The sequence below is a fragment of the Cygnus atratus genome, unplaced genomic scaffold (assembly GCF_013377495.2).
Source record: "Cygnus atratus isolate AKBS03 ecotype Queensland, Australia unplaced genomic scaffold, CAtr_DNAZoo_HiC_assembly HiC_scaffold_38, whole genome shotgun sequence".
Lineage (NCBI taxonomy): Eukaryota > Metazoa > Chordata > Aves > Anseriformes > Anatidae > Cygnus > Cygnus atratus.
This window is the reverse complement of record NW_026109974.1, coordinates 19,395-40,725: the sequence shown is the minus strand read 5'-3', so window position 1 is coordinate 40,725 and position 21,331 is coordinate 19,395. Positions and strand designations below refer to the sequence as shown.

General features: G+C 57.6%; 1 protein-coding gene and 1 non-coding gene across 2 annotated transcripts in view; both read left to right on the top strand.

Annotated features, from left to right (window-relative positions):
• The window catches only part of CHD8 (chromodomain helicase DNA binding protein 8), a 31,158-nt gene extending 10,345 nt beyond the window's left edge, over positions 1–20,813 (top strand). The window contains exons 19-34 of the mRNA XM_035572350.2: positions 14–228; positions 1,654–1,853; positions 1,930–2,086; positions 3,282–3,371; positions 4,677–4,780; positions 4,879–4,993; positions 7,861–7,936; positions 8,022–8,076; positions 8,657–8,855; positions 10,320–10,528; positions 12,652–13,131; positions 15,993–16,118; positions 17,146–17,174; positions 17,939–18,142; positions 18,313–18,457; positions 20,773–20,813. Coding sequence (XP_035428243.2) covers positions 14–228; positions 1,654–1,853; positions 1,930–2,086; positions 3,282–3,371; positions 4,677–4,780; positions 4,879–4,993; positions 7,861–7,936; positions 8,022–8,076; positions 8,657–8,855; positions 10,320–10,528; positions 12,652–13,131; positions 15,993–16,118; positions 17,146–17,174; positions 17,939–18,142; positions 18,313–18,457; positions 20,773–20,813 — 2,445 coding nt within the window. The remainder of the gene's footprint in view (positions 1–13; positions 229–1,653; positions 1,854–1,929; positions 2,087–3,281; positions 3,372–4,676; positions 4,781–4,878; positions 4,994–7,860; positions 7,937–8,021; positions 8,077–8,656; positions 8,856–10,319; positions 10,529–12,651; positions 13,132–15,992; positions 16,119–17,145; positions 17,175–17,938; positions 18,143–18,312; positions 18,458–20,772) is intronic.
• Positions 7,695–7,777, top strand: LOC118261496 (small nucleolar RNA U6-53/MBII-28). The gene has a single exon (XR_004782397.1). It is a non-coding gene; the product is annotated as a small nucleolar RNA U6-53/MBII-28 (small nucleolar RNA).
• Positions 20,814–21,331: the final 518 nt, after the last annotated feature.

Below are 21,331 nucleotides of genomic sequence, written 5' to 3'. Positions count from 1 at the left end.
TCTCCTCGCCCAGAACAACCTGGTGATCGACACGCCGCGCGTGCGCAAGCAGACGCGGCACTTCAGCACCCTGCGCGACGACGACCTGGTGGAGTTCTCCGACCTGGAGAGCGAGGACGAGGAGAGGCCCCGGTCCCGGCGGCACGACCGCCACCACCACCACGCCTTGCACCACGCCTATGGCCGCACCGACTGCTTCCGCGTGGAGAAGCACCTCCTGGTCTACGGGTGAGGACCGGGGCTCGGGGACATCCCCGTCCCCCTCCGCCCCGGGGGAGTTTTGGGGTCGGGGGAGGACGAGGTTCCAGGTGGTTTGTGGTGGAAACCATGAGGAGGTGGTCGGAGGGAAGAGCAGGGCTTGGTTTTGGTTCTCCTCTGGCGGCAACCGCGGTTGATGTGGAGGAAAACCATCTCCGGCTCTTTGGTGGCAACCACGAGGAGATGGTTGACGTAGAGGAAAACCAACTCCAACTCTTTGGTGGCAACCATGAGTAGAAGCTTGACATAGAGGAAGACCAACTCCAACTCTTTGGTGTCAACCATGAGTAGAAGCTTGACGTAGAGGAAGACCAACTCCAACTCTTTGGTGTCAACCATGAGTAGAAGCTTGACGTAGAGGAAGACCAACTCCAACTCTTTGGTGTCAACCATGAGTAGAAGCTTGACGTAGAGGAAGACCAACTCCAACTCTTTGGTGTCAACCATGAGTAGAAGCTTTACGTAGAGGAAAGCCAACTCCAACTCTTTGGTGTCAACCATGAGTAGAAGCTTTACGTAGAGGAAAGCCAACTCCAACTCTTTGGTGTCAACCATGAGTAGAAGCTTGACGTAGAGGAAGACCAACTCCAACTCTTTGGTGTCAACCATGAGTAGAAGCTTGACGTAGAGGAAAGCCAACTCCAACTCTTTGGTGTCAACCATGAGTAGAAGCTTGACGTAGAGGAAGACCAACTCCAACTCTTTGGTGTCAACCATGAGTAGAAGCTTGACGTAGAGAAAAACCATCTCCAGCTTTTTGGTGTCAACCATGCTTGACGTAGAGAAAAACCACCTCCAGCTCTTCTCTGGTGGCAACCACGAGTAGATGCTTGAAGAGTAGAGCAAACCAACTCTTATTTTTGGTTCTTCTCTGGTGTCAACCACGAGTAGATGCTTGATGTAGAGAGAAACCATCTCCAGCTCTTTGGTGGCACCCATGAGTAGATGCTTGACGTAGACTAAAACCAGATCGAGCTCTTCTCTGGTGGCAACCATGAGGAGATGCTTGGAGGAAAGAGCAAATTAGCTCTAATTCTGGGTTCTTCTCTGGCATCAACCATGAGGAGATGCTTGACGTAGACCAAAACCATCTCCTACTCATTGGTGGCAACCATGAGTAGATGTTTGATGTAGAGGAAAGCCAACTCCAACTCTTTGGTGCCAACCATGAGTAGAAGCTTGACGTAGAGAAAGACCATCTCCAACTTTTTGGTGTCAACCATGCTTGACGTAGAGCAAAACCACCTCCAGCTCTTCTCTGGTGGCAACCACGAGTGGATGCTTGGTGGCCGCGCCATCTCCGCCTCTTTGGTGGCAACCACGAGGAGAAGAGATGACGGGAGGTGGGGATCCACCAAGTGAGGGCCAAATCCGTGACCCCTTGTCCTCCGGCAGCTGGGGCCGGTGGCGGGAGATCCTGTCCCACGGGAGGTTCAAGCGGCGCCTGTCGGAGCGGGACGTGGAGACCATCTGCCGCGCCATCCTGGTCTACTGCCTCCTCCACTACCGGGGCGACGAGAACATCAAGGGCTTCATCTGGGACCTCATCAGCCCCAGCGAGAACGGCAAGGCTAAGGAGCTCCAAAACCACTCGGGTGAGGGGGCTTCTGCAGCCGTGGGGTGGATGGGACCCCCCCGGGTCCCCCGCTGACGTCCTCTGGTCTTCTCCAGGGCTCTCCATCCCCGTCCCCCGTGGCCGCAAGGGGAAGAAGGTGAAGTCCCAGAGCACCTTCGACGTCCACAAGGCCGAGTGGATCCGCAAGTACAACCCCGACACGCTCTTCCAGGACGAGAGCTACAAGAAGCACCTCAAGCACCAGTGCAACAAGTGAGCGGGGGTGGGGTGGGGCACGGGACGTCACCAGGTCCCCAAAATCCGTCTCGCGTCCCCAGAATCCGTCTCGCGTCCCAAAATCCATCCCGCGTCCCAAAATCCGTCTGAGGTCCCCCCAAATCCATCCCACGTCCCCAAATCCGTCCCGGGTCCTCAGATTCTATCCCATGTTCCCCAAAATCCAGCTCACGTCCCCAAAATCCATCCGAGGTCCCCCAAATCCATCCGAGGTCCTCCAAATCCATCTCGTGTCCCCAAAATCCACCTCGCATCCCCCAAAATCCACCTCGCGTCCCCAAACTCCATCCAAGGTCCCCCAAATCCATCCGAGGTCCTCCAAATCCATCTCGTGTCCCCAAAATCCACCTCGCGTCCCCCAAAATCCACCTCGCGTCCCCAAACTCCATCCAAGGTCCCCCAAATCCATCCGAGGTCCTCCAAATCCACCTCGTGTCCCCAAAATCCACCTCGCGTCCCCCAAAATCCACCTCGCGTCCCCAAACTCCATCCAAGGACCCCCAAATCCATCTCGCGTCCCCCAAATCCACCTCGCGTCCCCAAACTCCATCCAAGGTCCCCGAACTCCATCCGAGATCCCCAAAATCCACCTCGTGTCCCCAAAATCCACCTCGCGTCCCCAAAATCCATCCGAGGTCCCCGAACTCCATCTGAGGTCCCCAAACTCCATCCCACGTCCCCCAAATCCATCTCACGTCCCCAAAATCCATCCCAGGTCCCCGAATCCATCCCGTGTCCCCAAACCCGTCCCCGAATCCGTCCCATGTCCCCAAATCCATCCGAGGTCCCCCAAAATCCATCCAAGGTCCCCAAACCCGTCCCTGAACCTGTCCCCCGTCCCCAAATCCATCTGAGGTCCCCGAATCCGTCCCACGTCCCCGAACCTGTCCCCAAGTCCGTCGCACGTCCCAAAATCCATCTGAGGTCCCCAAATCCATCCAAGGTCCCCGGTCCCCGAACCCGTCCCTGGTCCCCGAATCCGTCCGAGGTCCCCGAATCCGTCCCGCGGCCCCGAATCCGTCCGAGGTCCCCGAATCCGTCCCAGGTCCCCAAATCCATCCCACGTCCCGGGTCCCCAAACCCATCCCGGGTCCCCGAATCCCTCCCGCGGCCCCAAACCCGCCCCCGGTCCCGTTCCTGACGGCTTTTTCTCCTCGCTGGCCCCCACCAGGGTGCTGCTCCGCGTGCGGATGCTCTACTACCTGCGGCAGGAGGTGATCGGGGACCAGGCGGAGAAGGTGCTGGCGGGGGCCATGGCCAGGTGAGGGCCCCGCACCTCGTGGACCCGTTTTGGGGTGCTCCAGACCCATTTTGGGGTTCTCCAGACCTACTTTGAGGTTCTCCGGACCCATTTTGGGGTGCTCCAGACCCATTATGGGGTTCTTTGGGGTTCTCCAGACTCATTTTGGGGTTCTCCGGACCCACCTTGAGGTTCTCCAGACCTACTTTGAGGTTCTCCGGACCCATTTTGGGGTGTTCCAGATACATTTTCAGTGCCCCGGACCCATTTTGGGGTGCTCCAGACCCATTATGGGGTTCTTTGGGGTTCTCCAGACTCATTTTGGGGTTCTCCGGACCCACCTTGAGGTTCTCCAGACGCACTTTGAGGTTCTCCAGACCCATTTTGGGGTGCTCCAGACCCATTTTGGGGTGCTCCAGACCCATTATGGGGTTCTTTGGGGTTCTCCAGACTCATTTTGGGGTTCTCCGGACCCACCTTGAGGTTCTCCAGACCTACTTTGAGGTTCTCCGGACCCATTTTGGGGTGTTCCAGATACATTTTGAGTGCTCCGGACCCATTTTGGGGTGCTCCAGACCCATTATGGGGTTCTTTGGGGTTCTCCAGACTCATTTTGGGGTTCTCCGGACCCACCTTGAGGTTCTCCAGACCTACTTTGAGGTTCTCCGGACCCATTTTGGGGTGTTCCAGATACATTTTGAGTGCTCCGGACCCATTTTGGGGTGCTCCAGACCCATTATGGGGTTCTTTGGGGTTCTCCAGACTCATTTTGGGGTTCTCCGGACCCACCTTGAGGTTCTCCAGATGCACTTTGAGGTTCTCCAGACCCATTTTGGGGTGTTCCAGGCCCATTTTTGAGTGCCCTGGACCCATTTTGGGGTGCTCCAGACCCATTATGGGGTTCTTTGGGGTTCTCCAGACTCATTTTGGGGTTCTCCAGACCCACTTTGAGGTTTTCTGGACCCATTTTGGGGTTCTCCAGACCCATTTTGGGGTGTTCCGGACCCATTTTGAGGTTCTCCAGACCCAATCTGACGTGCTCCAGCCCCATTTTGGGGTGTCCAAGACCCATTTTGTGGATCTTTGGGGTGCTCCAGACCCATTTTAGGGTGCTCCAGGCCCGTTTTGAGGTTCTCCAGCCCCACTTTGAGGTTCTCCAGCCCCATTTTGAGGTTCTTTCAGGTGCTCCAGCCCCACTTAGACCTTCCCCAACCCCAACTTATGACCATTTCTGGATCCCCAGCCCCGTTTTGGGGGTTCCCCGTCCCCATTTTGGGGTCCTCTGGCTTCCCGACCCCCCCTGAGCCCCCCACTCGTGCCCCACAGCGAGATCGACATCTGGTTCCCGCTGGTGGAGCAGCTGGAGGTGCCGACCGCCTGGTGGGACGCCGAGGCCGACAAATCCCTCCTCATCGGCGTCTTCAAGCACGGTGCGTACTTCGTAGGCCGGGCGCTGAGTTTTCGGGGCGAAATCCGAAGGATTTGGGTCCCCGACGGTCTCCCGGCCCCTTTTTTTTTCTCTTTGTAGGATATGAGAAGTACAACACCATGCGGGCCGACCCCGCGCTCTGCTTTCTGGAGAAAGCCGGCCGCCCCGACGAGAAGGCGATCGCTGCCGAGCAGCGCCTGGACGTCGGGGAAGGGTGAGACCCCGAGGGTGTCCCCAAAACCCCAACTTTGTCCCCAGAACCCCAACGGTTTCCCCAAGATCCCAACAATGTCTCCAGGACCCCAACAATGTCCTCAAAACCCCAACGATGTCCCTAAGACCCCAACGGTGTCGCAAAGACGACCTCAAAGATGTCCCCAAAGCCCCAACGGTGTCCCCAAAACCCCGACGGTGTCCCCAAAACCCCAACGATTTCCCCAAGATCCCAACAATGTCCCCAAGACACCAACAATGTCCTCAAAACCCCAACTTTGTCCCCAAAACCCCAACGGTTTCCCCAAGATCCCACCAATGTCTCCAGGACCCCAACAATGTCCTCAAAACCCCAACGATGTCCCTAAGACCCCAACGGTGTCGCAAAGACGACCCCAAAGATGTCCCCAGAGCCCCAACGGTGTCCCCAAAACCCCGACGGTGTCCCCAAAACCCCAACGATTTCCCCAAGATCCCACCAATGTCTCCAGGACCCCAACAATGTCCTCAAAACCCCAACTTTGTCCCCAAAACCCCGACGGTGTCCCCGAAACCCCAACTTCGTCCCCAAAACCCCAACGATTTCCCCAAGATCCCTACAATGTCCCCAGGACCCCAACAATGTCCTCAAAACCCCAACGATGTCCCTAAGACCCCAACAATGTCCCCAAGAGTGTCCCAAATACCCCAGGAGTGTCCCCATGCCCCCAACGATGTCACCAAGACCCCAAGAGCGTCCCCAAGACCCCAACGATGTCCCAAAGAGTGTCCCCAAGCCCTCAAGGATGTCCCAAAGCCCTCAACGATGTCCCCAAGAGTGTCCCCAAGCCCCCAACGATGTCCCCAAGACCCCAAGAGCGTCCCCAAGACCCCAACAATGTCCCAAAGCCCCCGACAATGTCCCCAAGAGTGTCCCCAAAGACCCCAACGATGTCCCCAAGCGCCCATCAATGTACCAAAGACCCCAAGAGCGTCCCCAAGCCCTCAATCATGTCCCCAAGCCCCCAACGATGTCCCCAAGACCCCAAGAGCGTCCCAAGCCCCCAACGATGTCCCAAAGCCCCCGACAATGCCCCCAAGAGTGTCACAAAGACCCCAGCGATGTCCCAAAGAGTGTCCCCAAGCCCTCAAGGATGTCCCAAAGCCCTCAACGATGTCCCCAAGAGTGTCCCCAAGCCCCCAACGATGTCCCCAAGACCCCAAGAGCGTCCCCAAGACCCCAACAATGTCCCAAAGCCCCCGACAATGTCCCCAAGAGTGTCCCCAAAGACCCCAACGATGTCCCAAAGAGTGTCCCCAAGCCCTCAAGGATGTCCCAAAGCCCTCAGCGATGTCCCCAAGAGTGTCCCCAAGCCCCCAACGATGTCCCCAAGACCCCAAGAGCATCCCCAAGACCCCAACAATGTCCCAAAGCCCCCGACAATGTCCCCAAGAGTGTCCCCAAAGACCCCAACGATGTCCCCAAGCGCCCATCAATGTACCAAAGACCCCAAGAGCGTCCCCAAGCCCTCAATCATGTCCCCAAGCCCCCAACGATGTCCCCAAGACCCCAAGAGCGTCCCCAAGCCCCCAACGATGTCCCAAAGCCCCCGACAATGCCCCCAAGAGTGTCCTCAAGACCCCAACGATGTCCCAAAGAGTGTCCCCAAGCCCTCAAGGATGTCCCAAAGCCCTCAACGATGTCCCCAAGAGTGTCCCCAAGCCCCCAACGATGTCCCCAAGACCCCAAGAGCGTCCCCAAGACCCCAACAATGTCCCAAAGCCCCCGACAATGTCCCCAAGAGTGTCCCCAAAGACCCCAACGATGTCCCCAAGCACCCATCAATGTACCAAAGACCCCAAGTGTCCCCAAGCCCTCAATCATGTCCCCAAGCCCCCAACGATGTCCCCAAGACCCCAAGAGCGTCCCCAAGCCCCCAACGATGTCCCAGAGCCCCCGACAATGCCCCCAAGAGTGTCACAAAGACCCCAACGATGTCCCAAAGAGTGTCCCCAAGCCCTCAAGGATGTCCCAAAGCCCTCAACGATGTCCCCAAGAGTGTCCCCAAGCCCCCAACGATGTCCCCAAGACCCCAAGAGCGACCCAAGAGCGTCCCCAAGACCCCAACAATGTCCCAAAGCCCCCGACAATGTCCCCAAGAGTGTCCCCAAAGACCCCAACGATGTCCCCAAGAGTGTCCCCAAGCCCCCAACGATGTCCCCAAGACCCCAAGAGCGTCCCCAAGACCCCAACAATGTCCCAAAGCCCCCGACAATGTCCCCAAGAGTGTCCCCAAAGACCCCAACGATGTCCCCAAGAGTGTCCCCAAGCCCCCAACGATGTCCCCAAGACCCCAAGAGCGTCCCCAAGACCCCAACAATGTCCCAAAGCCCCCGACAATGTCCCCAAGAGTGTCCCCAAAGACCCCAACGATGTCCCCAAGCACCCATCAATGTACCAAAGACCCCAAGAGCGTCCCCAAGCCCTCAATCATGTCCCCAAGCCCCCAACGATGTCCCCAAGACCCCAAGAGCGTCCCCAAGCCCCCAACGATGTCCCAAAGCCCCCGACAATGCCCCCAAGAGTGTCACAAAGACCCCAGCGATGTCCCAAAGAGTGTCCCCAAGCCCTCAAGGATGTCCCAAAGCCCTCAACGATGTCCCCAAGAGTGTCCCCAAGCCCCCGAGGATGTCCCCAACCCCCCGAGGGTGTCCCCGCTGGGTGCCGGTGATGACTGTGCCATGCTAATACCGACGGGCGGTGGCCCGGCTGAGTTCAACGTCTTCTCGGGATGGTCTGAGGCACCCCGGGGGAGGTCGTGGTGGCATCTCGGGGGGCTTCCAGGGGGGGCGGGGGCTCACGGTTGTCCCCTCTGTCCCCAACCCCAGCGTGGATTTCGACAAGGACTGCGAGGACCCCGAGTACAAGCCCCTGCCGGGGACGGCGAAGGAGGTGGACGAGGAGGTGAGCCGGGGGTGGAGACCCCCCAAAATTTTGGGGTCTTGGGGGCACGAGAAGGTCCCCACGGTCCCCTTTTTTGTCCCCCCAGAGCGACCCCCTGATGCTGCTGGACGAGGAGATCTCGGTGGTGGACGGGGACGAAGGTAACCACGATGTCCTGGAGGCGTCCCCAACCCCACGGAGGCGTCCCCAACCCCACGGAGGTGTCCCCAACCCCTTTATGCCCATGAAGAATCCCACCACGATGGGATTGAGATGTCCCCAACCCCGTTGTCCCCATGAAGAACCCCACCACGGCGTCGTGGAGATGTCCACCATGCCCGTGGCACCCAACGGGTGCTTGTAGGACCCCATGGAGGTGTCCCCAACCCCCTGGAGATGTCCCCAACCCCTTTATGACCATGAAGAACCCAACCACGACGTCATGGAGATGTCCACCACTCCCATGGCACCCAACGGGTGCTTGTAGGACCCCACGGAGGTGTCCCCAACCCCATGGAGGTGTCCCCAACCCCTTTATCCCCATGAAGAACCCCACCACGATGTCATGGAGATGTCCACCATGCCCATGGCACCCAACGGGTGCTTGTAGGACCCCCTGGGGGTGTCCCCAACCCCTTTATGACCATGAAGAACCCAACCACGATGCCATGGAGATGTCCACCACGCCCGTGCCACCCAACGGGTACATGTAGGACCTCATGGAGATGTCTCCTCCACCAGGTCCTCCAGGACAGCCGCCGGCGTGGCCGGCGGGCTCGGTGCTGACGGCCCGGCTGCGGCGCTTGGTGGCCGCGTGCCAACGCTCGTGCCAACGCCAGCGCCTACGGGCCGAGGCGGCCGCCCGGGGCGAGCGGCGCCGGCGACGCTGCGAGGCCGCCTGCAAGCTCAAGGAGATGGCGCGGCGGCAGAAACAGCAACGGTACGGGGGGCCTGGGGGGCCGGGGGGGGGGGGGCGGTAGGTTTTGGGGGTTCTCAGGGGTTACATTTGAGGTTCTGGGGGCGGTGGGACCCCACGCGTTGGGTTTTTGTGGTGGTGGGACCCATAAATTTTGGTTTTGGGGGTTCTTGGGGGTCATATTTGAGGTTCTGGGGGTGGTGGGACCCCATACGTTGGGTTTTTGTGGTGGTGGGACCCATAAATTTTGGTTTTGGGGGTTCTTGGGGGTCATATTTGAGGTTCTGGGGGCGGTGGGACCCCACGCGTTGGGTTTTTGTGGTGGTGGGACCCATAAATTTTGGTTTTGGGGGTTCTTGGGGGTCATATTTGAGGTTCTGGGGGTGGTGGGACCCCATACGTTGGGTTTTTGTGGTGGTGGGACCCATAAATTTTGGTTTTGGGGGTTCTTGGGGGTCATATTTGAGGTTCTGGGGGCGGTGGGACCCCACGCGTTGGGTTTTTGTGGTGGTGGGACCCATAAATTTTGGTTTTGGGGGTTCTTGGGGGTCATATTTGAGGTTCTGGGGGTGGTGGGACCCCACGCGTTGGGTTTTTGTGGTGGTGGGACCCATAAATTTTGGTTTTGGGGGTTCTTGGGGGTCATATTTGAGGTTCTGGGGGTGGTGGGACCCCATACGTTGGGTTTTTGTGGTGGTGGGACCCATAAATTTTGGTTTTGGGGGTTCTTGGGGGTCATATTTGAGGTTCTGGGGGTGGTGGGACCCCACGCGTTGGGTTTTTGTGGTGGTGGGACCCATAAATCTTGGTTTTGGGGGTTCTTGGGGGTCATATTTGAGGTTCTGGGGGTGGTGGGACCCCATACGTTGGGTTTTTGTGGTGGTGGGACCCATAAATTTTGGTTTTGGGGGTTCTTGGGGGTCATATTTGAGGTTCTGGGGGTGGTGGGACCCCACGCGTTGGGTTTTTGTGGTGGTGGGACCCATAAATTTTGGTTTTGGGGGTTCTTGGGGGTCATATTTGAGGTTCTGGGGGTGGTGGGACCCCATACGTTGGGTTTTTGTGGTGGTGGGACCCATAAATTTTGGTTTTGGGGGTTCTTGGGGGTCATATTTGAGGTTCTGGGGGTGGTGGGACCCCACGCGTTGGGTTTTTGTGGTGGTGGGACCCATAAATCTTGGTTTTGGGGGTTCTTGGGGGTCATATTTGAGGTTCTGGGGGTGGTGGGACCCCATACGTTGGGTTTTTGTGGTGCTGTAGGCATCTCCATGGGGTTTTGAGGGTGGTGGGACACCATAGTAAAGGTTTTTGGGGTGTTGGGAGCCCCTTTGTGTTTTTTTGGGCGTTCCAGGACCCCACACATTGGGTTTTTTGAACCCACACCTGAATTTTTGGGATGTCACGAACCCCCCCCCGCCTCGATCCCCACCCAACCCCACGTCCGTTTCGGGGTCCCACCGCTTTCTCCTTCCTCCCCCCCCCCCCAAGGTGGACGCGGCGGGAGCAGGCCGACTTCTACCGGGTGGTGTCCACTTTTGGGGTGGAGTTTGACCCCGAGACCCGTCGCTTCCGCTGGGGTCGCTTCCGCGCCCTGGCCCGGCTGGAGCGCAAGACGGACGAGAGCTTGGCCAAGTTCTTCCACGGCTTCGTGGCCATGTGCCGGCAGGTCTGCCGCCTGCCGCCGGCGCCCGGGGACGGTGAGGAGCTGGGGACACGGCCCCCTCGGGTCCCCTGGGTGGGGTGGAGGGGATGGGTGGGTGGTGGGGACGTCTCCATGGGCGTGGAGAACATCTCCAGAAGGTAGCGATGGGGTTTCCGATGAGGTCGTTGGGTTGGGGACATCTCCATGGCCATGGGGGACATCTTCATGGCCATGGAGAACATCTCCAGGAGGTAGCAATGGGGATTCCAATGAGGTCGTTGGGTTGGGGTCATCTCCATGGCCATGGGGGACATCTTCATGGCCATGGAGGACGTCTCCAACCCATAGGGATGGGGTTCCTGTTGAGGTCGTTGGGTTGGGGTCATCTTCATGGTCATGGAGAACATCTCCAGAAGGTAGCGATGCGGTTTCCGATGAGGTCGTTGAGTTGGGGTTATCTTTACGGTCATGGGGGACATCTTCATGGCCATGGAGAACATCTCCAGGAGGTAGCGATGGGGTTTCCGATGAGGTCGTTGGGTTGGGGACATCTCCATGGCCATGGGGGACATCTTCATGGCCATGGAGGACGTCTCCAACCCATAGGGATGGGGTTCCTGTTGAGGTCGTTGGGTTGGGGTCGTCTTCATGGTCATGGAGAACATCTTGAGAAGGTGGCGATGGGGTTTCCGATGAGGTCGTTGGGTTGGGGACATCTTCGTGGCCATGGAGGCCATGGGGACAAGAGGTTGGGGCCATCTCCACGGGGACGGAGGCCATGGGGACGAGTTGAGGCCATCTCCACGCGGGTGGAGGCCACCTCCAACCCATAGTTACGGGCCTCCAAACGAGGCCAAGAGGTTGAGGACATCTCCATGGGCGTGGGGCCAAGAGGTTGAGGCCACCTCCACGAGGACGGAGGCCATGGGGGCGAGTTGAGGCCACCTCCACGGGGATGGAGGCCATGGGGACAAGAGGTTGAGGCCACCTCCACAGGGATGGAGGCCATGGGGATGCGTTGAGGCCACCTCCACGGGGATGGAGGCCATGGGGACAAGAGGTTGAGGCCACCTCCACAGGGATGGAGGCCATGGGGACGAGTTGAGGCCACCTCCACGGGGATGGAGGCCATGGGGACAAGAGGTTGAGGCCACCTCCACAGGGATGGAGGCCATGGGGATGCGTTGAGGCCATCTCCAGGAGGACAGAGGCCATGGGGACGAGTTGAGGCCACGTCCACGGGAATGGAGGCCATGGGGACAAGAGGTTGAGGCCACCTCCATGGGGATGGAGGCCATGGGGACAAGAGGTTGAGGCCACCTCCACGGGGATGGAGGCCATGGGGACGAGTTGAGGCCACCTCCACGGGGATGGAGGCCGTGGGGACGTAGAGGTTGAGGCCACCTCCACGGGGATGGAGGCCATGGGGACAAGAGGTTGAGGCCACCTCCACAGGGATGGAGGCCATGGGGACGAGTTGAGGCCACCTCCACAGGGATGGAGGCCATGGGGACGAGTTGAGGCCATCTCCACGGGGATGGAGGCCATGGGGACGAGTTGAGGCCACCTCCACAGGGATGGAGGCCATGGGGACGAGTTGAGGCCACCTCCACGGGGATGGAGGCCATGGGGACGAGTTGAGGCCAGCTCCACGGGGATGGAGGCCATGGGGATGAGTTGAGGCCACCTCCACAGGGATGGAGGCCATGGGGATGAGTTGAGGCCACCTCCACAGGGATGGAGGCCATGGGGATGAGTTGAGGCCACCTCCACGGGGATGGAGGCCGTGGGGACGAGGTTGAGGCCATCTCCACGGGGATGGAGGCCGTGGGGACAAGAGGTTGAGGCCATCTCCACGGGGATGGAGGCCATGGGGACAAGAGGTTGAGGCCACCTCCACGGGGATGGAGGCCATGGGGACAAGAGGTTGAGGCCACCTCCACGGGGATGGAGGCCGTGGGGACGTAGAGGTTGAGGCCGCCTCCATGGGCACGGGGCCAAGAGGTTGAGGCCACCTCCGCGCGGGTGGAGGCCGCCCCCACCCCCCAGTCACGGGCCTCCAAACGAGGCCAAGACCTTGAGGCCGCCCCCGAGGAGGAGGACGGGGGCCACCTCCACCCCGCGGAGGCCGCCCCCTGACCTCCCCCCTTCTCTCTCTTCCCCCCCCCACCCCCCCAGAGCCCCCGGACCCCTCGGTCCCCGTCACCCCCGTCTCGGCCGAGCGGGCCTCCCGCAGCCTCCGCCGCCTCGCCCTCCTGCGGCGCCTCCGCGAGCAGGTCCTGCGCCACCCGCTGCTCCCCGCCCGCCTGGCCCTGTGTCCCCAACCGGGCCCCGAGCTCCCCGCCTGGTGGCAGCGGGGACGGCACGACGGGGAGCTCCTCCGCGGGGCCGCCCGCCACGGCTTGGCCCGGCCGGAGGCCGCCATCATCGGAGACCCGGACTTCTCCTTCCTGGCCTCCCGCTGCCGCTTCCTCCGCGCCCAGGGCGGCGGCGGAGGCCCGCAGGTGACGTCGGGAGCCCCGCCGGGGACGTCGGGGGGGACGGCGGGAGCCCCGGCGGCGGCCGACGAGGACGAGGACTCGGAGCTGGAGCTCGGCAAGCTCTCGGCCTCCGCCTCCGAGTCGTCCTCCGGGGAAGAGGACAGCGACGAGGAGAGGGGTGAGAGGGGCCTTTTTTTTTTTTTTTTTGGGGGGGGGGGACATTTGGGGACACCCCCGACCGCTTTTAGGGGACTGCCGCCATTTATGGGACCCCAAAAGTCTTGTAGGGCCTCCCTGTTTCTTGTAGAACACCGAATTTTGTAGAGGCCGCCTCTTTTCTTGGAGGACGTTTGTTTTTTGTAGGGCCTCCTATTTTTGTGGGACCCCCCCTGTTTTATTTTGGGGACCCCCCCGAATCTTTTAGGACCCCCCATTTTCTTGTGGGACCCCAAAAGTCTTGTAGGGCCTCCCTGTTTCTTGTAGAACACCGAATTTTGTAGAGGCCGCCTCTTCTTGGAGGACGTTTGTTTTTTGTAGGGCCTCCTATTTTTGTAGGACCCCCCCTGTTTTATTTCGGGGACCCCCCCGAATCTTTTAGGACCCCCAATGTTCTTGTAGGACCCCAAATTTCTTGTAGGGCCTCCCTGTTTCTTGTAGAACACCGAATTTTGTAGAGGCCGCCTCTTTTCTTGGAGGACGTTTGTTTTCTGTAGGGTCTCCCGACGTTTGTAGGGCCTCCTATTTTTGTGGGACCCCCCCTGTTTTATTTTGGGGACCCCCCCGAATCTTTTAGGACCCCCAATTTTCTTCTAGGACCCCCCAAATTCTTGTAGGACCCCAAATTTCTTGTAGGGCCTCCCAATTCCTTGTAGAACACCGAATTTTGTAGAGGCCGCCTCTTCTTGGAGGACGTTTGTTTTTTGTAGGGCCTCCTATTTTTGTGTGACCCCCCCGTTTTATTTTGGGGCCCCCCCCGAATCTTTTAGGACCCCCAGTTTTCTTCTAGGACCCCCCAAATTCTTGTAGGACCCCAAAAGTCTTGTAGGGCCTCCCTGTTTCTTGTAGAACACCGAATTTTGTAGAGGCCGCCTCTTTTCTTGGAGGACGTTTGTTTTTTGTAGGGCCTCCTATTTTTGTGGGACCCCCCCCCGTTTTATTTTGGGGACCCCCCCGAATCTTTTAGGACCCCCAATTTTCTTGTGGGACCCCAAATTTCTTGTAGGGCCTCCCTGTTTCTTGTAGAACACCGAATTTTGTAGAGGCCGCCTCTTTTCTTGGAGGACGTTTGTTTTCTGTAGGGTCTCCCGACCTTTGTAGGGCCTCCTATTTTTGTGGGACCCCCCCTGTTTTATTTCGGGGACCCCCCCGAATCCTTTAGGACCCCCAATTTTCTTCTAGGACCCCCCAAATTCTTGTAGGACCCCAAAAGTCTTGTAGGGCCTCCCTGTTTCTTGTAGAACACCGAATTTTGTAGAGGCCGCCTCTTTTCTTGGAGGACGTTTGTTTTTTGTAGGGCCTCCTATTTTTGTGGGACCCCCCCTGTTTTATTTTGGGGACCCCCCCGAATCTTTTAGGACCCCCAATGTTCTTGTAGGACCCCAAATTTCTTGTAGGGCCTCCCTGTTTCTTGTAGAACACCGAATTTTGTGGAGGCCGCCTCTTCTTGGAGGACGTTTGTTTTTTGTAGGGCCTCCTATTTTTGTGTGACCCCCCCTGTTTTATTTTGGGGACCCCCCCGAATCTTTTAGGACCCCCAATTTTCTTCCAGGATCCCCCCAAATTCTTGTAGGGCCTCACAAATTCCCGGAGGCCACCTCCTTTTTTCGGCCTCCAACCCTTTTAGGACCTCCAATTTTTGTAGGACCCCCCCTTTTTTTTTTAGGACCCCCCCAATTTATTTTGGGGACCCCTCCCAATTCTTTTAGGACCCCCAGTTTTCCTTTAGGACCCCCAAATTTCCTCTAAAACCCCCCAAATTCCTTCCAGAACCTCCCAAATTTTCGGAGGCCACTTCCTTTTTTCGGCCTCCAAACCCTTGTAGGACCTCCAATTTTCGTAGGACCCCCCCCCTTTTTTTTCGGGACTCCCCCCCAATTAATTTCGGGGACCCCCCCAAATTTTCTAAGACCCCCAAATTTCCTCTAAAACCCCCCAAATTCCTTCCAGAACCTCCCAAATTCCTGGAGGCCACCTCCTTTTTTCGGCCTCCAAACCCTTGTAGGACCTCCAATTTTCGTAGGACCCCCCCCTTTTTTTTCGGGACCTCCCCCCAATTAATTTCGGGGACCCCCCCAAATTTTCTAAGACCCCCAAATTTCCTCTAAAACCCCCCAAATTCCTTCCAGAACCTCCCAAATTTTCGGAGGCCACCTCCTTTTCTCGGCCTCCAAACCCTTGTAGGACCTCCAATTTTCGTAGGACCCCCCCCTTTTTTTTCGGGACCCCCCCCAATTAATTTCGGGGACCCCCCCAAATTTTCTAAGACCCCCAAATTTCCTCTAAAACCCCCCAAATTCCTTCCAGAACCTCCCAAATTTTCGGAGGCCACTTCCTTTTTTCGGCCTCCAAACCCTTGTAGGACCTCCAATTTTCGTAGGACCCCCCCCTTTTTTTTCGGGACCCCCCCCCAATTAATTTCGGGGACCCCCCCAAATTTTCTAAGACCCCCAAATTTCCTCTAAAACCCCCCAAATTCCTTCCAGAACCTCCCAAATTTTCGGAGGCCACCTCCTTTTTTCGGCCTCCAAACCCTTGTAGGACCTCCAATTTTCGTAGGACCCCCCCCTTTTTTTTCGGGACCCCCCCCCAATTAATTTCGGGGACCCCCCCAAATTTTCTAGGACCCCCAAATTTCCTCTAAAACCCCCCAAATTCCTTCCAGAACCTCCCAAATTTTCGGAGGCCACTTCCTTTTTTCGGCCTCCAAACCCTTGTAGGACCTCCAATTTTCGTAGGACCCCCCCCCTTTTTTTCGGGACCCCCCCCCAATTAATTTCGGGGCCCCCCCCTCACCCCCAAATCCCCACCCCCACCCACCAGGTCCGGAACCTTCCTGCGGGGGGGCCAAGCTGTCGGAGGAGGAGGAGGACGAGGACGAGGAGGAGGAGGAGGAGGACGAAGACGAGGACGAGGACGAGGAGGACGAGTCCCCCCCGCCCCCCCATGGCGCCGCCGCCCCCCCGGGACCCCCCCGGCACCTCCACGAGTGGCCCAAGGTAACCCCCCACCCCCCCAAAAAAAATTTGAGGGACCCCAAAATGTTTTGGGGTCAAATCCGCAGATTTCGGTAAATTTTCGGTGCCCCCCCCCCTCGTTTTTTTTGCAGGGTTTCCCCTCATTTTTTGAGGGTGCCCCCCCCATTTTTTAAGGTTTCCCCTCAATTTTTGGGGTGCCCCCCCCCCTTTTTTAATCCCTCCCCCAATTTTTGGGGTGCCCCCCCCCCCGAATTTTTAGGGCACACCAAAATTTTGGGAACCCCTTTTTTTGCATATTTTTTTTCCCAATTTTTAGGTTTCTCCCCATTTTTTTGTTGCCCCCCCCCCCCCCAATTTTTTGGGGTATCCCCCTAATTTCCCCCCAAATTTCTGTGTTACCCCCCAAAATTCTAAATATTTCCCCCCAAATTTCTGTATAACCCCCAAAATTGTATATATTTCCTCTCAAATTTCTGTATTTTCCCCACAATTTTTTCTATTTCCCCCCAATTTTTCAATTTTCCCCCCAATTTTTGTATTTCTCTCACTTTTTCAATTTTCCCTTTTTGTATTCCCAATTTTTAAATTTTTCCCCCAATTTTTAAAAATTTCTCCCCAATTTTTAAAAATCTCTTAAAAAAAATCCCCCATTTTTTTAAAATGTCCCCCAAGGTTTTATATTTTCTCTTAATTTTTGTAATTTCCCACCTAATTTTTGTAATTTTCCTTCTTTTTTATATTCCCCTCAATTTTTATAATTTTTCCCAAATTTTCATAGTTTTCCCTCCACATTTTGTATTTCTCCCCCAATTTTTTTATTCTCTCCTGTTTTTGTGCCCCCTCCATTTTTTGTAATTTCTCTCCAAAATTTTATATATTTTCCCCCAATTTATTTAATTTCCCTCCAATTTTTGTAATTTCTCTCCAAAATTTTATATATTTTCCCCCAATTTATTTAATTTCCCTCCAATTTTTGTAATTTCTCTCCAAAATTTTAGATTTCCTCCTCAATTTTTACATATTTCCTGTAATTTTTACATGCCCCCTCCAATTTTTGTAATTCCCCCCAATTTTTATAATTCTTCTCCAATTTTTATAATTCTTCTCCAGTTTTTAGAATTCCCCTAGCACTTCTTGTATTTACCCCCCCAATTTTTCTAATTTCCCCCTAATTTTTGTATTTCACCCCCAATTTTTATAATTCCCCCCAATTTTTACAATTCCCCCGAGTTTTTACGTGCCCCCCCCAATTTTTTATATTTTCTCCTTCAATTTTTTCTCCCCCCCATGTTTTTATGACCCCCACCATATTTTTAACCCCCCCATCCCCCCCAAACCCCCTCCCGCCCCCACAAAATTCCCCCCCCAATCTTTTTACCCCCTCCCCAAATTTTTTAACCCCCCCCCCCAAATATTTTTATGGCCCCCCCCCATATTTTTAACCCCCCAACCCCCCCCAAAGCACCCCCAAACCCCCCTCCCACCCCCCTCCAAATTTTCCAGCCCCCCTCCCCAAACTTTTTACCCCCTCCCCTAATTTTTTAACCCCCCACAATATTTTTTTTGGACCCCCCCGATATTTTAATGACCCCCCCCCATATTTTTAACCCCCCCCCATATTTCCCCCCCCCTCAACACCCCCCAAAACCCCCCCAAACCCCCTCCAACCCCTCCCAAAATTTTTTTAAGCCCCCCCCCTCAAACTTTTTACGCCCCCCCCCAATTTCTTAGCCCCCACCCCCTAATTCTTAACCCCCCCCCCTAATTTTTTTTGTGCCCCCCCACCCCCAGGACCGCGCCCTGATCCGCCGCCTGGACCTGGTGTGCCAGGCCGTGCTCACTGGCGAGTGGCCCCCCGAGGACCCCCCCCCATCACCGGGGGGGGGGGGCACCGACCTCCACGGGGGGGGCGCCCCCGAATCGCCCCCCGCCGTGCCCCCCCCCTACACCCGCCTGCGCCCCCCCGAGAAGGAATTCACCGTGCAGATCAAGGATGTGAGTACCGCCCCCCCCCCCCCCCCGCCCCCCTTCCCATTTTGGGGCCGTTTCCTTGAATTTTATCAATCCGAAAATTCCCAAAATTGGGGGGGGGGCCTCCGAAGGGCCCCCCCCCGAAATATTTTGGGGTCCCCCCCCCTTTAAATTTCTCCCTCCCCCCCCCCCAGGAGGAGGGGCTGAAGCTGACCTTCCAGAAGCACCGCCTGGTCCCCAACGGGGCCCTGCGGGAGCCCCCCCCCTGGCGCTCCCCCCCCGGGGCCCCCCCCGGGGCCCCCCCCCGGCCCCAAAAAGAGCAGCAAGAAGCTGGTGGAGGTGAGTTTCGGGGAGCCCCCCCCCCAAAATTCTGGGGGCCCCCCCACTTTTTATAACCCCCCCCTATTTTAGGGGACACCCCCCCTTTTATTTTGCCCCCCTCTTTAATTTTGGGACCCCCCCTTTAATTTTGGGACCCCCCCCTTTTAATTCAGGGACCCCCCCCCCCTTTAATTTTAGACCCCCCCCTTTAATTTTGGGACCCCCCCCTTAATTTTAGGGACTCCCCTTTAATTTCAGGGACCCCCCCCTTTAATTTTGGGAACCCCCCCTTTAATTTTTAGCCCCCCCCCTTTTATTTTAGGACCCCCCCCCATTAATTTGGGGACCCCCCCTTTAATTTTAGGACCCCTCTTTTGATTTTGGGACCCCCCCTTTTAATTTTGGGACCCCCCCTTTTAATTTTGAGCCCCCCCCCTTTAATTTTGGGACCCCCCCTTTTAATTTTGAGCCCCCCCCTTTAATTTTGGGACCCCCCCTTTTAATTTTGAGCCCCCCCCCTTTAATTTTGGGACCCCCCTTTTAATTTTGGGACCCCCCCTTTTAATTTTGAGCCCCCCCCCCTTTAATTTTGGGATCCCCCTTTTAATTTTGGGACCCCCCCTTTTAATTTTGAGCCCCCCCCCTTTAATTTTGGGACCCCCCTTTTAATTTTGAGCCCCCCCCCCTTTAATTTTGGGGTCCTTCCCTCCCCCCCCTTTTAAATTTTTGCCCCCCCCTCCCTCCCCAGCTGGAGCTGCGCTGCCTGGAGGGCCTGGGGGGCGACCCGGGGGGGGGGGACCCCGAAAACCGGGGGGGGGGGGGGGCCCGAGCTGCCCCCCCCTCGCCGCCCCCCCCCCGCCCCCCGAATTCGCCGCTGAGCCCCGCTTCCTGCCGGTGAGTGCCCCCCCCGCCCCAAAACCCCCCCAAATTTTCTCGTGACCCCCCCCAAATTTTTTGTGACCCCCCCCCCCCCCCAGTTCGTGGACGAGCGCCGGGAGCAGCACAAGTGGCACCGCAAGAAGGTGAGGGGGGGGCCCCAAAATTCTGGGGGGGGGGTCCCAAAAAATTGGGGAGGGCCCAAAAAAATTGGGGAGGGTCCCCAGAATTTCAGGGGGGGGGGGAGGCAGAAAGGGCTCGGGGGGGTGGGTTCTGAGCCCCCCACCCCTAAGATTTTGGGGCCCCCCCATGAATTTTAGGGCCCCCCCCTTTAATTTTAGGACCCTTTTTGCCCCCCCCCAATTAATTTTAACCCCCCTTTTTGCTCCCCCCCTTTAATTTTATCACCTTATTTCCCCCCCCCCCCTTGAATTTTAGGACCCCTTTTGCCCCCCCCATTAATTTTAATCCCTCTTTCGCCCCCCCCAATTAATTTTAACCCCCCTTTTTGCCCCTCTCTTTAATTTTAAGCCCCCCTTTTGCCCCCCCCTCACAATTTATGACCCCCTTTCCACCCCCCCCCCATTAATTTTAAGCCCCCTTCCCCCCCCCCCATAATTTTAGGGACCCCCCCTTTTAAAATTTGGGGTTCCCCCCCAAAAAAATTAACCCCCCCCCCCCCCGTTCTCCGCAGACCTTCCTGCCGGCCCCCCCGCTGCGCCGCCTGGGCCCCGAGCCCCCCCCCCCAAAAAATCGCGGGGGGGGCGCCCCCCCCCCCGCCGCCGCCGCCGCCGCCCCCCCCCTTGGACCTCTCCCACATGGTGGCGCTGATGGGGGGGGGCCCCCAAAACCCGGTGGGGGTGGGGGGAGCCCAAAAAATCTCGGGACCCCCCCCGAAAATCTCGGCCCCCCCCCCCAAAATCGGGGGGGGCCCCCAGAAAGCCGGGGGGGGCTCCCAAAAAGCCGCGGGGGGGGGCCAAAAATCCGGGGGGGGGCCCCCCCGTTTCGGCCCCCCCCCCACCGACGCCTTCGGCCTCCTGCGGGACCTGCCCCCCCCCGGCGACTGAGGCTCCCCCCCCTTGAAGAAATTAATTAATTTTTGGCTCCCCCCCCTGACCCTAAAAATGAGGAATTTTGGGGTTTTTGCCGCGGGGGGGGCGGGGGGGGGCCGCGGTATTTATATAAATATGTAAAATGTCTCCGGGGGGGGGGGGGGGGGCAGTGGGGGGGCGGCTCTGAGGTGATTTGGGGGGGGGGGGCAAGTGGGGGGGGAGGGCAGCGGGTTTTGGGGGGATTTACGGGGTTTTGGGGGCTTTCCGGGGGGAGAGGGGGGCGCGCCGTATGCGGAGGCTGTTGGTTTTTTAATAAAATGAGGTGAAACGCGGCGATTTTGGGTCATTTTTTCCCGGGGGGGGGCGGTTTTGTTGCCCCCCCCCCCCCCTTTTACATCCCCTCAGGGAAAATGGCGGCTGTGGCGCTGCCAGGAGTTGCCGCTTGAGCACTGCGCATGCGCGCGCCGCCCTCACTTTGCCCTCTGCGCATGCGCGCGTGGCTGGCGGTGCCCTTACTTCCTCACTGCGCATGCGCACGAGTTGCCAGGCGGCGGGAGCACCTTCGGCCGCCTCGCCACGCATGCGCGCCGCGCGCTGTGCGCATGCGCATTGCGTTTTGTCTATGTTTATGACGAATTTACCTCAAAATTTTAATTTTTAGGGTAAAAAGTGAGGGGTGGGGGGGGATAGAAGGGGTTTGGGCGCGATTTGAGGGGTTTAAAGCGGGATTTAGCGGGGGGATTCTGCGTTTTAAAAGGATTGAGCGCGGTTCGAGTGCGTTTTGTGCGTATTTATGAGGACTTTACCTCAAAATTTTAATTTTCAGGGTTAAAACTGAGGAATCGGGGGGGGGTTTATGGGGGGGGAGGGGTTTGGGGGCGATTTCGCGCGGTTTAAAGGGGGATTCGGAGGGGGGGTACTGCGCATGCGCGGTTTCCATGGCGACGACCCGGAAGCGGAAGCG